At 34.3% G+C, this 19,195-nt stretch overlaps 1 protein-coding gene across 1 annotated transcript in view; it reads right to left on the reverse strand.

The window, feature by feature from the left end:
* LOC133648079 (adhesion G-protein coupled receptor G2-like) overlaps nt 1–13,666 on the reverse strand; it is a 55,087-nt gene extending 41,421 nt beyond the window's left edge. The window contains exons 1-7 of the mRNA XM_062043858.1: nt 13,621–13,666; nt 11,963–12,007; nt 11,738–11,821; nt 6,131–6,216; nt 4,223–4,296; nt 3,979–4,130; nt 829–958 (exon numbers count right to left, since the gene is read on the reverse strand). Of these exons, the coding sequence (XP_061899842.1) occupies nt 829–958; nt 3,979–4,130; nt 4,223–4,296; nt 6,131–6,216; nt 11,738–11,821; nt 11,963–12,007; nt 13,621–13,666 (617 nt within the window). The remainder of the gene's footprint in view (nt 1–828; nt 959–3,978; nt 4,131–4,222; nt 4,297–6,130; nt 6,217–11,737; nt 11,822–11,962; nt 12,008–13,620) is intronic.
* Nucleotides 13,667–19,195: the final 5,529 nt, after the last annotated feature.

A 19,195-nucleotide genomic window follows, 5' to 3' on the forward strand; every position in this document is an offset into this window, starting at 1 on the left:
AGGAGGTCTTCGAAGTATTCCCTCCATCGATCCACAACGTCCTGAGTAGAGGTCAGCAGCACACCCTCCCCACCATACATGGTGTTGACAGTGCACTGCTTACCCCTCCTGAGGGGCGGATGGTGGTCCAGAATCGCTTCAAAGCTGTCAATTTGCTCTACTGGTGCAGTTAATTTACGTGAAAGTGTGAACGCGATCATCTGAACCCTTCGGTACACCAAACAAGTGAACTGAGATCCATCTGAAAGATGCGTTTCTACCACAACTGTCAATATTTGAGTTTTCCAGAAAATATGGGTAATACCGATCCTTTACAATAATTTTCACCAGGCGGTGATATTTCGAGAGCCTGACTTTGCCAGAGAGCTTCTAGTTTTTTCTCAAGACAGTTAAATATGGAAAAACTACTGGAAACTACTCAAAGCAGATGGTGCTGGTAAAGACGGGAAGAATATGTGAGTTTCTCTGGGGAAACGGGAGGATTGACAGGACGGAAGCCCGTCAATAACTCATCGTCTTGTTTGCCGAGCGGAAAAAGGGCGAAGAGCAGGAACGTTGTCATATTGCTATGCTGTCGCCATGGAAACAGATTGCTCTGACCGAGGTCAAGCAGACGTGTGAAGTAAATATACCAATATTGAAAATAATCTCCACAACCTTGATAAATGTTGACTGACAGGACTAAGCCTGTTGTGTGACACCACCACTCCGCCTTACTGCATTAATATATTGATCTTTCTTTTTGACAGATTTACCCAGGGTCTCCATGCCCTTTGGACATTCCAAAGGTGAATATATATTTTTTAATTTAATTGAACTCTAACTTACCAAAGGCGGAAGGCTTTCTCCGAAGTTGGCTCCGTGCATCCCATGACTTGGTTGACTTGAGGGAAGGTTTCAGGCCAGACGTATTCTCCATAGATGGTTGACATCATTTCCTCCACACAATTCTGTGGCACTGAATGAAAATAGGATGGTGAATTGGACAAAGTCATACTATTACTCTTTTGTTCTCACTCATCCAGGTCGTTGTGTTCCCAGGGCCTTCAATCGACGGCAACAGGACTGTTTGGTTTGTCTCGTCTTAGATTGGTCAGACGAGGTCTAAGTCTATGAGCAGGAAGTGCTGAAGTCTACTTCAAACATCTTCTAAGACAAACCAAACACTGCGATGGATTGAATGCCCTGAGACTACTCTTTGGTCACTGTCATATTTCTTATTTGTTTATGGAAGCTTGTAATCCTGAAAGATGAATACATGCGCCCCGACTTTACTATTAAATTTCTCCCACAGCTTAGTTCGCGGTACAAAAACAAGCTACGGTAACTTTAGGGTGTTTTGTTGAATCAACGCAGAATTTAGTACAAACCTTGAGGGGACCGACGAGCATGTGTGTGTAAAATGTAAACTAGTTTGGTGGAAAAACAGGGCCGCCATATATCGAAATGTCTTTGCAAAGGGCACTTAACTACTTAATGCGTTGACCATTTGTCTAATGATTATAGGACATTTATGATATCTGTGTTCAAACGCAACTGTCGTTTAGAACACAATAAATGAATACACACTGATGATGGACTTTCGCTGATGTGTTGGATCCGCTGTGGACTGGACTTTCACAATATTATGTCAGACCCACTCGACATCCATTGCTTTCGGTCTCCCCTAGAGGGGCGGGGGTTACCCACATATGCGGTCCTCTCCAAGGTTTCTCATAGTCATTCACATTGACGTCCCACTGGGGTGAGTTTTTCCTTGCCCGTATGTGGGCTCTGTACCGAGGATGTCGTTGCGGCTTGTGCAGCCCTTTGAGACACTTGTGATTTAGGGCTATATAAATAAACATTGATTGATTGATTGATTGATGATTCCGTAACTACTTACTCTTCTGCACAAAACTCCTTTTTTCACTTTAAAAACCTCCTTGTCCAACTAACTTAATAACGAGTACAACCTTGCAGTGGAAAGCAATGATAGTAACTTTTGGAAGGATTAAAATTGTATCTATTAATAATAATTATTTTATACTTCTTTTGGTTTTGAACTGGGCTGTGTGCAAAATATACCTTTTTTGTAAACAGGATTGTATTTTTATGACTAATGTGTAATCCATACTAGCGTAACAATTGTATGCCATTAATGTGGATTATGTTGAATATGGTGTTACTTGTTGTTGTTATTGTTGTGTGTATTCAATTTGGCTGTAATGTTGTTGTTGTATCAAAGCACTGTGAAATGTTAGGCCTCATGAAGAGTAGTGCCAGTGGGGATCTTGGGACCGATGCCAGTACTAAATTGGTACTTTAAAAATGGTATCAGGGCTTAACCAGTACTTAAAAAAATATATATTCTGCTAATTTTTGTTAAAAAAAAAGTTTTGTAACATTCGAATAGTAATTGAAATGTTTCAATGATATCATGGAATGATAACTAAGTGATACAATCAAAACAAATTGTTGTAATTATTGCAGCAATACAGAACATAAACAACGTGCACAAAACGACTTTTGTGTAATGTTGACGCTCTTAATTCCGAGTGTTCCTGAATGCAGCTTTTTCGTCATTGGTGCAATAATCAGGAAGTGCTATCTTGTTGTTGTGGCTAGTAGCTAGCGGTGTAACGAGTGTTAAGGCACTGACAGATTCTTCTTCTTCTTTCAGTCTGGTTGACGTTGGCACTGGCCATCCCTACTTATTACCCATTATACTTACTAATTACCCATAATACCTACTTATTACCCATAATACTTACTAATTACCCATAATACTTACTTATTACCCATAACACCTACTTATTACCCATAATACTTACTTATTACCCATAACACTTACTTATTACCCATAATAATTACATATTACCCATAATACTTACTAATTACCCATAATACCTACTTATTACCCATAACACCTACTTACTACCCATAATACTTACTTATTACCCATAATACTTACTTATTACCCATAGTACTTACTTATTGCCAATAATACCTATTTATTACCATAATACTTAATTATTACCCATAATACTTAATTATTACCCATAGTACTTACTTATTGCCCACAATACCTATTTATTACAATAATACTTACTTATTACCCATAATACCTACTTATTACCCATAATACTTACTTATTACCCATAATACTTACTTATTACCCATACTACTTACTTATTACACATAATACTTACTTATTCCCCATAATACCTAGTTATTACCCATAATACTTATTACCCATAATACGTACTTATTATCCATAATACTTACTTATTACCCATAATACTTACATATTACCCACAATACTTACTTATTACCCATAATACTTACATATTACCCATAATACTTACTTATTACCCAAAATACTTACTTATTACCCAGTATACTTACTTGTTACCCATGATACTTACTTATTACCCATAATACTTATTGCTTATAATACTTACATATTACCCATAATACCTACTTATTACCCATAATACTTACTTATTGCCCATAGTACCTATTAATTACCCATAATACTTACTTATTTAACCATAATACTTACTTATTTACCCATAATACTTACTTATTTAACCATAATACTTACTTATTTACCCATAATACTTAGTTATTACCCATAATAATTACTTATCACCCATAAAACCTACTTATTACCCATAATACTTACTTATTACCAATAATACTTACTTATTTAACCATAATACTTACTTATTTACCCGTAATACTTAATTATTTAACCATAATACTTACTTATTTACCCATAATACTTACTTATTTACCCATAATACTTACTTATTTACCCATAATACTTAGTTATTACCCATAATACTTATTTATTACCCATAATACTTACTTATTACCAATAATACTTACTTATTTAACCATAATACTTACTTATTTACCAGTAATACGTACTTATTTAACCATAATACTTACTTATTTACCCATAATACTTACTTATTTACCCATAATACTTACTTATTTGCTTGATGCTCAAATCGGTGGTTTGGATGACAAGGGAGTCATTTCCATTTCCATGTGTTGACATCAAAGTGTGGTTGATGAACATAATCATTTGTTCCACAGTGTTTGTGCTGTAGTCTTGAACATGGAAGGCACAGAAGTATCTGCTGATGACAGAAGATATTTCTGCAGTTATTATTATTATTAAGATATTTCTGCAGTAATTAGGAGAGAAGCAGACAGTTAGAATGTTCCTCACCTCCAGTGGTGGTCCTGGACTAAGACCACATTCAACACCAGCATGGTGCTGTTCACCTCCAGGAGTTCTTTCAACTTTGGACACAAGACGATGAGATGTAGGCCGGATGATGTGAGAAGTGTTGGTGTGAAGGTCCTACCCAGTCTTCTATGGTGGTCTGAGAATGTGAGAAGTGTTGGTGTGAAGGTCCTACCCAGTCTTCTATGGTGGTCTGAGAATGTGAGAAGTGTTGGTGTGAAGGTCCTACCCAGTCTTCTATGGTGGTCTGAGAATGTGAGAAGTGTTGGTGTGAAGGTCCTACCCAGTCTTCTATGGTGGTCTGAGAATGTGAGAAGTGTTGGTGTGAAGGTCCTACCCAGTCTTCTATGGTGGTCTGAGAATGTGAGAAGTGTTGGTGTGAAGGTCCTACCCAGTCTTCTATGGTGGTCTGAGAATGTGAGAAGTGTTGGTGTGAAGGTCCTACCCAGTCTTCTATGGTGGTCTGAGAATGTGAGAAGTGTTGGTGTGCAGGTCCTACCCAGTCTTCTATGGTGGTCTGAGAATGTGAGAAGTGTTGGTGTGAAGGTCCTACCCAGTCTTCTATGGTGGTCTGAGAATGTGAGAAGTGTTGGTGTGCAGGTCCTACCCAGTCTTCTATGGTGGTCTGAGAATGTGAGAAGTGTTGGTGTGAAGGTCCTACCCAGTCTTCTATGGTGGTCTGAGAATGTGAGAAGTGTTGGTGTGAAGGTCCTACCCAGTCTTCTATGGTGGTCTGAGAATGTGAGAAGTGTTGGTGTGAAGGTCCTACCCAGTCTTCTATGGTGGTCTGAGAATGTGAGAAGTGTTGGTGTGCAGGTCCTACCCAGTCTTCTATGGTGGTCTGAGAATGTGAGAAGTGTTGGTGTGAAGGTCCTACCCAGTCTTCTAAGGTGGTCTGAGAATGTGAGAAGTGTTGGTGTGAAGGTCCTACCCAGTCTTCTATGGTGGTCTGAGAATGTGAGAAGTGTTGGTGTGAAGGTCCTACCCAGTCTTCTAAGGTGGTCTGAGAATGTGAGAAGTGTTGGTGTGAAGGTCCTACCCAGTCTTCTATGGTGGTCTGAGAATGTGAGAAGTGTTGGTGTGAAGGTCCTACCCAGTCTTCTATGGTGGTCTGAGAATGTGAGAAGTGTTGGTGTGCAGGTCCTACCCAGTCTTCTATGGTGGTCTGAGAATGTGAGAAGTGTTGGTGTGAAGGTCCTACCCAGTCTTCTATGGTGGTCTGAGAATGTGAGAAGTGTTGGTGTGAAGGTCCTACCCAGTCTTCTATGGTGGTCTGAGAATGTGAGAAGTGTTGGTGTGCAGGTCCTACCCAGTCTTCTATGGTGGTCTGAGAATGTGAGAAGTGTTGGTGTGAAGGTCCTACCCAGTCTTCTATGGTGGTCTGAGAATGTGAGAAGTGTTGGTGTGCAGGTCCTACCCAGTCTTCTATGGTGGTCTGAGAATGTGAGAAGTGTTGGTGTGAAGGTCCTACCCAGTCTTCTATGGTGGTTTGAGAATGTGAGAAGTGTTGGTGTGAAGGTCCTACCCAGTCTTCTATGGTGGTCTGAGAATGTGAGAAGTGTTGGTGTGAAGGTCCTACCCAGTCTTCTATGGTGGTCTGAGAATGTGAGAAGTGTTGGTGTGAAGGTCCTACCCAGTCTTCTATGGTGGTCTGAGAATGTGAGAAGTGTTGGTGTGCAGGTCCTACCCAGTCTTCTATGGTGGTCTGAGAATGTGAGAAGTGTTGGTGTGAAGGTCCTACCCAGTCTTCTATGGTGGTCTGAGAATGTGAGAAGTGTTGGTGTGAAGGTCCTACCCAGTCTTCTATGGTGGTCTGAGAATGTGAGAAGTGTTGGTGTGAAGGTCCTACCCAGTCTTCTATGGTGGTCTGAGAATGTGAGAAGGTCCTACCCAGTCTTCTATGGTGGTCTGAGGGTCTGTGTGGTTGTCCTTCAGGACCAGTGTGAGGTTGACCTTGAGGAACACGTCGGCTTGGACTGCAGGAGCACAAAGGAGGACAAGGATCTTTCTCTAAGTTCATTCCTGTTACTTCTTACATTCATCCATCCATCCATTTGCTACCGCTTGTCCCTTTCGGGGTGGCGGGCGCTCTGGAGCCTATCTCCACTTCCAAGATACTCCATGACCACCACATTATTCTCCCATTTGCCTTTTGCCACAAGCTTGAAATTACGCAAGTTTCTCCGGACACAGCTGTAAGTGGTACATGAAGTAAGTTGTAAATGAAGTAAGTTGTAAATGAAGTAAGTTGTAAATGAAGGCAGCTGTAAGTTTTAAATGAAGTAAGTTGTAAATGAAGGCAGCTGTAAGTTGTACATGAAGTAAGTTGTAAATGAAGGCAGCTGTAAGTTGTACATTAAGTAAGTTGTAAATGAAGGCAGGTGTAACTTGTAAATGAAGTAAGTTGTAAATGAAGGCAGGTGTAAGTTGTAAATGAAGTAAGTTGTAAATGAAGGCAGGTGTAAGTTGTAAATGAAGTAAGTTGTAAATGAAGTAAGTTGTAAATGAAGGCAGCTTTAAGTTGTAAATGAAGTAAGTTGTAAATGAAGGCAGGTGTAAGTTGTAAATGAAGTAAGTTGTAAATGAAGGCAGCTGTAAATGAAGGCAGGTGTAAGTTGTAAATGAAGTAAGTTGTAAATGAAGGCAGGTGTAAGTTGTAAATGAAGGCAGGTGTAAGTTGTACATGAAGGCATGTGTAAGTTGTAAATGAAGTAAGTTGTAAATTAAGGAAGCTGTAAGTTGTAAATGAAGGCAGCTGTAAATGAAGTAAGTTGTAAATGAAGTAAGTTGTAAATGAAGTAAGTTGTAAATGAAGGCAGATGTAAGTTGTAAATGAAGTAAGTTGTAAATGAAGGCAGCTGTAAGTTGTACATGAAGTAAGTTGTAAATGAAGGCAGCTGTAAGTTGTACATGAAGTAAGTTGTAAATGAAGGCAGGTGTAAGTTGTACATGAAGGCAGGTGTAAGTTGTACATGAAGGCAGGTGTAAGTTGTACATGAAGGCAGGCGTAAGTAGTAAAAGAAGGCAGGTGTAAGTAAGTAAATGAAGGTGTGTGTAAGTAGTACATGAAGGCAGGTGTACGTTGTACATGAAGGCAGGTGTAAGTTGTACATGAAGGCAGGCGTAAGTAGTAAAAGAAGGCAGGTGTAAGTTGGAAATGAAGGCATGTGTAAGTAGTAAATGAAGGCATGTGTAAGTAGTAAATGAAGGCATGTGTAAGTAGTAAATGAAGGCATGTGTAAGTAGTAAATGAAGGCAGGTGTAAGTAGTAAATGAAGGCATGTGTAAGTAGTAAATGAAGGCATGTGTAAGTAGTAAATGAAGGCATGTGTAAGTAGTAAATGAAGGCAGGTGTAAGTAGTAAATGAAGGCATGTGTAAGTAGTAAATGAAGGCATGTGTAAGTAGTAAATGAAGGCAGGTGTAGTCATTGTTATTATTCCAAATGTCTTGTATTTATTGTTATTATTCTAAATGTCTTGTATTTATTGTTATTATTCTAAATGTCTTGTATTTATTGTTATTATTCCAAATGCCTTGTATTTATTGTTATTATTCCAAATGTCTTGTATTTATTGTTATTATTCCAAATGTCTTGTATTTATTGTTATTATTTTAAATGTATTGTATTTATTGTTATTATTCCAAATGTCTTGTATTTATTGTTATTATTCCAAATGCCTTGTATTTATTGTTATTATTCCAAATGTCTTGTATTTATTGTTATTATTCCAAATGTCTTGTATTTATTGTTATTATTCCAAATGTCTTGTATTTATTGTTATTATTCCAAATGCCTTGTATTTATTGTTATTATTCCAAATTTTTGTAGTCATTGTTATTATTCCAAATGCCTTGTATTTATTGTTATTATTCCAAATGTCTTTTATTTATTGTTATTATTCCAAATGTCTTGTATTTATTGTTATTATTCCAAATGCCTTGTATTTATTGTTATTATTCCAAATGTCTTGTATTTATTGTTATTATTCCAAATGTCTTGTATTTATTGTTATTATTCCAAATGTCTTGTATTTATTGTTATTATTTTAAATGTATTGTATTTATTGTTATTATTCCAAATTTTTGTAGTCATTGTTATTATTCCAAATGCCTTGTATTTATTGTTATTATTCCAAATGTCTTGTATTTATTGTTATTATTCCAAATGTCTTGTATTTATTGTTATTATTTTAAATGTATTGTATTTATTGTTATTATTCCAAATTTTTGTAGTCATTGTTATTATTCCAAATGCCTTGTATTTATTGTTATTATTCCAAATGTCTTGTATTTATTGTTATTATTCCAAATGTCTTGTATTTATTGTTATTATTCCAAATGTCTTGTATTTATTGTTATTATTTTAAATGTATTGTATTTATTGTTATTATTCCAAATTTTTGTAGTCATTGTTATTATTCCAAATGCCTTGTATTTATTGTTATTATTCCAAATGTCTTGTATTTATTGTTATTATTCCAAATGTATTGTATTTATTGTTATTATTGTAAATGTCTTGTAATTATTGTTATTATTCCAAATGTCTTGTATTTATTGTTATTATTCCAAATGTATTGTATTTATTGTTATTATTCTAAATGTCTTGTATTTATTGTTATTATTCCAAATGTCTTGTATTTATTGTTATTATTCCAAATGTCTTGTATTTATTATTATTCCAAATGTCTTGTATTTATTGTTATTATTCCAAATGCCTTGTATTTATTGTTATAATTCCAAATGTCTTGTATTTATTGTTATTATTCCAAATGTCTTGTATTTATTATTATTCCAAATGTCTTGTATGTATTGTTCTTATTACAAATGCCTTGTATTTATTGTTATTATTCCAAATGTCTTGTATTTATTGTTATTATTCCAAATGTCTTGTATTTATTATTATTCCAAATGTCTTGTATTTATTGTTATTATTCCAAATGCCTTGTATTTATTGTTATAATTCCAAATGTCTTGTATTTATTGTTATTATTCTAAATGTCTTGTATTTATTGATATTATTCCAAATGTCTTGTATGTATTGTTCTTATTACAAATGCCTTGTATTTATTGTTATTATTCCAAATGTCTTGTATTTATTATTATTATTCCAAATGCTTTGTATTTATTATTATTATTCCAAATGTCTTGTATTTATTGTTATTATTCTAAATGTCTTGTATTTATTGATATTATTCCAAATGTCTTGTATGTATTGTTCTTATTACAAATGCCTTGTATTTATTATTATTATTCCAAATGCTTTGTATTTATTGTTATTATTCCAAATGCCTTGTATAATTATTTTACTTTTTGGGGTCATGACCTTTGTTACAAAGAGCGTTCCTAACGAAAGCAGCTGTGATTTGATCCTGGATGTGAAACTACCGACTCAGCACTAAAACTAAAAACTGTACGCCACGCCAGACTTTTTGGAGGAATTACCTTTAAATTATTTTGATTGACGGAGCAGGAAGGGGCTAGGAATAAGCTTCATGTCATTCATTGACATTTTGCATGCAAAACAAGGCCCTTGTGGATGGCCTGTAGGGAGAGTCATGTTGTCATGGTGATTTGAGGGAGTGTCTTCTGCAAATGTAGTTGTAATAAATAGTCACATGTAATAAATAGTCACATGTAATAAATAGTCACATGGTGTGATTGTGTGCATCAGTCTGTTTACTCAAGATGTGCAGACTTTTCTGCTTACACACATTACACACAACATGCTCCTTCTTGTCTGAGTGGCCATAGACTGTGTGTTGTCCTTTGTCACAACACATTTATTATTATTATTATTAACATACATGGATGTCATTAGTGTGTGTGTTGTACTTTGTCACAACACATTTATTATTATTATTATTAACATGCATGGATGTCATTAGTGTGTGTGTTGTCCTTTGTCACAACACATGTATTATTATTATTATTAACATGCATGGATGTCATTAGTGTGTGTGTTGTCCTTTGTCACAACACATGTATTATTATTATTATTAACATGCATGGATGTCATTAGTGTGTGTGTTGTCCTTTGTCACAACACATTTATTATTATTATTATTAACATGCATGGATGTCATTAGTGTGTGTGTTGTCCTTTGTCACAACACATGTATTATTATTATTATTAACATGCATGGATGTCATTAGTGTGTGTGTTGTCCTTTGTCACAACACATTTATTATTATTATTATTAACATACATGGATGTCATTAGTGTGTGTGTTGTCCTTTGTCACAACACATTTATTATTATTATTATTAACATGCATGGATGTCATTAGTGTGTGTGTTGTCCTTTGTCACAACACATTTATTATTATTAACAGGCATGGATGTCATTAGTGTGTGTGTTGTCCTTTGTCACAACACATTTATTATTATTATTATTAACATGCATGGATGTCATTAGTGTGTGTGTTGTCCTTTGTCACAACACATTTATTATTATTAACAGGCATGGATGTCATTAGTGTGTGTGTTGTCCTTTGTCACAACACATTTATTATTATTAACAGGCATGGATGTCATTAGTGTGTGTGTTGTCCTTTGTCACAACACATTTATTATTATTAACAGGCATGGATGTCATTAGTGTGTGTGTTGTACTTTGTCACAACACATTTATTATTATTAACAGGCATGGATGTCATTAGTGTGTGTGTTGTCCTTTGTCACAACACATTTATTATTATTAACATGCATGGATGTCATTAGTGTGTGTGTTGTCCTTTGTCACAACACATTTATTATTATTAACATGCATGGATGTCATTAGTGTGTGTGTTGTCCTTTGTCACAACACATTTATTATTATTATTAACATGCATGGATGTCATTAGTGTGTGTGTTGTACTTTGTCACAACACATGTATTATTATTATTAACATGCATGAATGTCATTAGTATGTGTGTTGTACTTTGTCACAACACATTTATTATTATTATTAACATGCATGGATGTCATTAGTGTGTGTGTTGTCCTTTGTCACAACACATTTATTATTATTAACATGCATGGATGTCATTAGTGTGTGTGTTGTCCTTTGTCACAACACATTTATTATTATTAACATGCATGGATGTCATTAGTGTGTGTGTTGTCCTTTGTCACAACACATTTATTATTATTATTAACATGCATGGATGTCATTAGTGTGTGTGTTGTCCTTTGTCACAACACATTTATTATTATTATTATTAACATGCATGGATGTCATTATTGTGTGTGTTGTCCTTTGTCACAACACATTTATTATTATTATTATTAACATGCATGGATGTCATTATTGTGTGTGTTGTCCTTTGTCACAACACATTTATTATTATTATTAACATGCATGAATGTCATTAGTATGTGTGTTGTCCTTTGTCACAACACATTTATTATTATTATTAACATGCATGAATGTCATTAGTATGTGTGTTGTCCTTTGTCACAACACATTTATTATTATTATTAACATGCATGAATGTCATTAAGATGACTTACAGAAAGTCCGCTTGACCTCCAGAAGCTGGTCTGTTGTTGACATGTCGAGCAGTTGAGCCGGAACCTTTTGTGTCGGACCTGTTCCTGTAAAAGTGAAACAAATACAATTGCAATTGTTCTATGGTATTGTGAATAAACTTGAAACAGTCAAAACAATTCAAAAAAACAAAACAAATCCAGACAACATAGCAGCGTGGATGAATGTACAGGTAGAGTAGAAGTCACCTGTGGAGGACACATTGGCAGTGCCAGGTGTGTGTGACCACGATCCTGCATGAAAAGATGTCATTGAATTAGGAACCCTATGCTGAGTTCATGTTTGAGACAAATATTACAAATATTCATATGACACAATTATAAATATTGATACTACACAAGTGTAAATAATCATACTACACAATAACGGCCAATTAGGACTGTTTCTTCAGACAGTGAAGAAGTGAGGATGTTGATTGACAACGTCAAATGTAGGCAAACATCTAATGTGGACAAAGCTGTTAAGTAGTTTTTTTTAATTATACAGTTACTTTTATAATGCATAATTTCTGTTTAAGTTATTTATAAGTTGTTTGATTTGCAAATGTATTTAAATTGTTTCAGAATATCTGGGAAATCTTTATTCTTTTCAAAGCCGCCTTACTGTATTTATCCAGCTGATGCATGCCATATTTATTCAAAACAAATAAATAAAATAAAAAAAATATATATATATATATATATATATATATATATATATATATATATATATATATATATATATATATATATATATATATAATTTTCTTTTTTCCATTCCTTCTTTATATATATATATATATATATATATAAAAAGTTATATATATATATATATATATATATATATATATATATATATATATATATATATATATATATATATATATATATATATATATAACGGTATATATATTTATTTTTTTCCTTTTATATATATATATATATATATATATATATATATATATATATATATATATATTTAATATATATATATATATTTTTTTTTTAAATTTGTTTTCCTTCTTTTTATATATATATATATATATATATATATATATATATATATATATATATATATATATATATAAAGAAGGAATTGAAAAAAGAAAATTATATATATAGATACATTTATTGATATTTATTTTTTTCCTTCTTTTTATATATATATATATATATATATATATTTATTTATGAAAAAGAAGGGGAAAAAAAAATATATATATATATATATTTATAAAAAAGAAGGAAAAAAATTTATATATATATATATATATATATATATATGTATACTTATATATATAATTTTCTTTTTTCCATTTCTTCAGTGATGGACAGTAACAAGCTACATGTAGCTAAACTACGTAGCTTAGATACTTTTTTAACAAGTAGCTTTTCCTGTAGCTTAGCTACTTTTAGAGCCATGTAGCGAGGTAGCTAACATCAAAGCTACAAGAGAGCAAATGGACTGTCAATCCAGGACAACAAAAAAATAATAACAAACTGGATGAATGAGAAGATCCATAACTCGTAGCTTAGTTGAAGAGTAACTTGTAGCTTAGTTTTATTTAATGGAGAGTAACTTGTAGCTTAGTTACATTTAATGGAGAGCAACTTGTAGCTTAGTTACATTTAATGGAGAGTAACTTAGCTTACTTCATAGCTTCTTGTTTTTTTGGTCTCCTTATTTCAACAATTTTCCTTTTTATTTTTGTAAAGAGTCCGAAGAAGGAGCAAAGTAGGTTTGAGTTGTAAAGTTTGTTGCGACTTTATGAGCACTTATTAGTTTGCAGGAGTTTGCGTTTCTTCAGTTGAGTGACTGGCTTCTGTGGGCCTCTCAAGACTAAAGTCCCGGGGATCAAAGATCTCACCTGAAGCCAGCAGGCAGACTGACAGCAGACTCCTCAGCCGGTTCATTGCATCAAGAAGCTTCTAGAAGGTGCTGCGGTAGAAATAGAGACAAGGTTATTAAAGATCATGTTTATTTCCTGAGTATGTATGACTGGGACGTACCATGATGGATCATCTGTGCGTGTCCAGGTGTGTGCAGGCGTAGACAAACTCAAGAACTTGTGAAGTTGACCCACCTGCACCTTCGCTTGTGTGGAGTTACTCATTAATCCGCGGCAATATAACAACACTAAACCCACGTCTAAGTCCTATTCTGGCGCTTATTGCCTCACACACCTTGGCTACCTCGTCTGCTTTTTTTACTTCATCATGTTCACAAGTAGTGGTACCACTGACCGCCCTGTAGCGCCACCGCCTGGTCAGAAAGAACATCACTTTTTTGGGGGGTCAATTTATTAGGCACACCTGCACAAATACAAGCAATGCATTTTTATTTTACACAAATACAATTTAAAAAAACACTAACATTTTAAACATAGCCTTGGAGCTGGACCAAGTGGCTGGGGAGAGGGAAGTCTGGGCTTCCCTGCTTAGGCTGCTGCCCCCGCGACCCCACCTCGTATTTTTTTATTTTTAATTTATTTATTTTTTTATTTATTTTTTTTTAACTAACATTTTAAATTGATTCAAATGTTTTTCTCTGTAGTGACAGTGAGCACAAGATGTTTATTAGAGCTGCCTATCAAAACAAATGAAATACATGTGACTAATCACATTTTGTCCATAGTTAACCGTAATTAATCGCGGTTAATCTCAGCTAGTAGCACATGTCTTCAATTCTTGTCTTCTTTATGTAAAAAAAACAACTTGTTAAATAGAAGGAATATATATATGTCCCAAACATTTTCATTAGAAAAAACGTTTTTTTTCAAATGAGTGACATATTGAAAATATATTTTATTGGAGTTTATTTAGTTTTTCAAAGCACAGACCAAATATGTTTTTCTTCTTCCAGATGAATAAAGTCATAAGTGTCACATGCTTTTCATTTCACTTTTTATTGTCTTTTTTATTTGCGGAAAACAAAGATAAGCTATTTGGGTCTTTTTATGAACACAACATAGCATTTACATAGGAAACACATGTAATATCATTTAAAACATGTCTTATTCATAGATAAACATTTTGAGAAATATAAATATATATATATATATATATATATATATATATATATATATATATATATATATATATATATATATATATATATATATATTTATACAAAATAGACAAGTCCTATGACTTGTCTATTATATATATATATATATACATATATATATACATATATATATATACATATATATATATATATATATATACATATATATATATATATATATATACATATATATATATATATATATATATATATATATATATATATATATATATATATATATATATACATATATATATATATATATATATATATATATATATATATATATGAGAGAGAGGGAGAGAGAGAGAGAGAGAGAGAATATACATAAATAAATAACATGTTTCTTACTTTGTTCTATTAAAAAATCAACAATATTGATACATTTTATATTTTATTTATTTATTTTTTTTAAACTTTATCATGCAAAACTTGCTTTACAATATCAAATTAAAATCATGTATCTGCCAATTTTTGGGACTTGTCTATTTTGTTTGTGTATATATATATATATATATATATATATATATATATATATATATATATATATATATATATATATATATATATATATATATATATACCTGTATATATATATATATATACATAGATATACCTGTATGTATATATATATATATATATATATATGTATATATATATATATATATATATATATATATATATATATATATATATATATATATATATATATATATATATATATATATATATATATAAAGAATATACATAAATAAATAACATGTTTCTTACTTAAAAAATCAACAACATCGATATATTATTATTTTTTTTTTAAAAAACTATCATACAAAACTTGCTTTACAATATCAAATTAAAATCATGTATCTGCCAATTTTTGGGACTTGTCTATTTTGTATATATACTGTCTATATATATATATATATATATATATATATATATATATATATATATATATATATATATATATATATATATATATATATATATATATAAAGAATATACATAAATAAATAACATGTTTCTTACTTTGTTCTATTAAAAAATCAACAACATCGATACATTTTATATTATATTTTGTTTTTTTTTAAAAAACTTTATCATACAAAACTTGCTTTACAATATCAAATTAAAATCATGTATCTGCCAATTTTTGGTACTTGTCTATTTTGTATAAAATATATATATATATATATATATATATATATATATATATATATATATATATATATATATATATATATATATATATATATATATATATATATATATATATATATATATATATATATATATATATATATATATATATATATATATATATATAAATGTCATTTAATTGTTTTTATTATTTCAGTTTTTTAAAGCCTGGACAATTTAATCCGACATGGCTTCTATTTGTTTTTTAAATGGCCTACTGAATATTTCATTGGTTTTATTTGCCATTTATTTAGCGTTTGTTGGCTTTGTTTGCTGATCGCTTGTCGACACAATGTTCCATGCAGACCGTCCAGGTCCCCAGGGCGTGTTCTGACTCCTATGTCCTGGCCCTCAGAGGACCACGTGAGCCGTGTTGCAGACCGTGAGGCTGCAAATGTATGATTTATATACTTCGCTCATACTGTAACTCCTATGGACGTCTACAGGAAGTTGTTGACGGCCAGGTCAACGCTTCTTACTTAGGGCTCTGCAGCCTGGTCCTGTTGCCATGGACACCAGGGCGTAGACGTGAAATAAGAACAAAAGACTTTTGGACTATTTCTGAGGACGGACAACGAGCCTGCCGCACCCAATGAAGTGCGGCAGACCTTTAACGGCCTTTCAACTTGAACCCTGCATGTGTCTTCACTTCCTGTGTGCCATGTGCCGCAGAAGAAGAGCCTGTGGCCAGAGCATGTGAGAGCCAGCACAACACAGGCCTCAGTGTTCATGGCCAGAGAGGAGGGCGTACAAACACAAGAGCCAGGAGAAAATAGGATCTTCCGTCATTGGGAGGACTTCTTCAGCCGACCGGGTGGACATTTTCATCAATCCCCAGCAAGTCCTTGAAGGTAAGATTTATTTTTCCCACCCCTGTCAATGCATTACAGCAAAGACCTTATGTACCTTCCATACATATACACTTCAAAGATCAATCATTTTAAACCTTCAAAAGCTATATTTAATGCAGTTTCCATTCCTATTTCAAGTACAGAAACGTATAATGAGTGTTCCATGTATTAAATAGGAAGTATTCATGATGTTAAGGATCTATCAAATCTACACGTATGCAATGCAATAACCTTTTAAACCACTAGAGGGTGCAGTCGGATCAGTGCTTGTTTTCTGTACTGGAATGTCATCACTTGAGCTTTGATTTTACCCAATGGCTTAAAGTCAGATGTTAAAACAGTGGTCGCCAGCAAGGCCTTCTCTGCTGGCCTAACATAAATTATGATCATAAATTAGTAAAAGTTCATTTTATTTTTCATTGACTTTTCATAAATATATACAAGTATTCACCGTATAACCAATCTGGTGCCCTAGGCAAGATTTTAGGTCGTTACATTATTATTTTCCATAACAATTTAGCCCCCTCCACAATATTTTAACCCGACGTTAAAACAGAACTAGCTATTTATTGATTAGCAATTGCCGAATCATGTAGCATTAGCTTAATGCTAAAAAGCCAGGTTACTATCACATTCTGTAACAGACAAATAATTTCATGTAGGCTAACGTTACCTACCTGCTACCTCTGTCTTTTTCTCGTTTCTCCTCCTCTTCTTTTATCTTTTATTTTCCCTGGGCACCTGACAGTTTTGGCCGTTTTGACATCTTGTGTTGATTTTTTTATGTGGTGACGTCCAAAAAGAGTCATGATACGGGAAGGGAGGGGGCGCACCGTGCGGGGGGGGGGCGTAATGTTGTAACAAATAATATTTATATTAAATAGGCTTTACTTTGCATTTTAATTAACGTGGGATTATTTTATGTATTTAGAAATAATAGTACCAACTTTTTTTTTTTTTTTTTTTCCTCCAACATTTGTGGCACTGGCGTGGCGCCCCCTGATGGGCGGCGCCCTTAGCATTTGCCTATACGGCCTATGCCACGGGCCGGCCCTGCACCGGAGTACCCGGAGGGAACCCCTACAGTCGAGTGGGTTCCCTCCGGGTACTCTGGCTTCCTCCCACTTCCAAAGACATGCACCTGGGGATAGACTCCTCCCACCTCCAAAGACATGCACCTGGGGATAGACTCCTCCCACCTCCAAAGACATGCACCTGGGGATAGACTCCTCCCACCTCCAAAGACATGCACCTGGGGATAGACTCCTCCCACCTCCAAAGACATGCACCTGGGGATAGGTTGATTGGCAACACTAAATGGTCCCTAGTGTGTGAATGTTGTCTATCTGTGTTGGCCCTGTGATGAGGTGGCGACTTGTCCAGGGTGTACACCACCTTCCGCCCGAATGCAGCTGAGATAGGCTCCGGCACCCCCCGCCACCCCAAAAGGGACAAGCGGTAGAAAATGGATGGATGGATGGACTTCTGAAGCAACATTAGCGGCGGATGTGCAGTTTAATGACCGAGGACATTCAGTTAACAGACAGTTGCGATAGCCAATCAGGTCACAAGTTGTTGACAGTAGCCCATCTAGGTAGCCTTACGTTGAACGTGACTGTGATTGGACACTCACTTGTCACTCCCAAGTATAAGGTTAACAATGCTGTGCTAACGACGCCATTGAAGATAACTTAGCAACTTAGCAACCGGACCGCACAGAGCTATGCTAAAAACATTAGCTCTCCACCTACGCCAGCCAGCCCTCATCTGCTCATCAACACCCGTGCTCACCTGCGTTCCAGCGATCGGCGGAAGGACGAAGGACTTCACCCGATGCGTTTGGCGGCCCGGAGACGTAGGAAGTCAAGGTGAGGTCGGCGGCTAGCGCGTCTGCTCTCCAACAAAGTCCTCCTGGTTGTGTTGCTGTAGTCCGCTGCTAATACACCGATCCCACCTACAACTGTCTTCTTTGCAGCCTTCATTGTTCATTAAACAAATTGCAAAAGATGTCCAGAATACTGTGGAATTATGAAATGAAAACAGAGCTTTTTGTATAGGATTCTACGGGGTACCATAACTTCCGTTAAACTGACTTCGTCACGCGCATGCGTCATCATACCGCGACGTTTCAGCCGGATATTTCCCGGGAAATTTAAAATGTCACTTTATAAGTTAACCCGGCCGTATTGGCATGTGTTGCAATGTTAAGATTTCATCATTGATATATAAACTATCAGACTGCGTGGTCGGTAGTAGTGGCTTTCAGTAGGCCTTTAATGAACAATGAAGACTGCAAAGAAGAAAGTTGTAGGTGGGATCTGTGTAAAT

This window comes from Entelurus aequoreus, linkage group LG04 (genome assembly GCF_033978785.1).
Source record: "Entelurus aequoreus isolate RoL-2023_Sb linkage group LG04, RoL_Eaeq_v1.1, whole genome shotgun sequence".
Taxonomy (NCBI): domain Eukaryota; kingdom Metazoa; phylum Chordata; class Actinopteri; order Syngnathiformes; family Syngnathidae; genus Entelurus; species Entelurus aequoreus.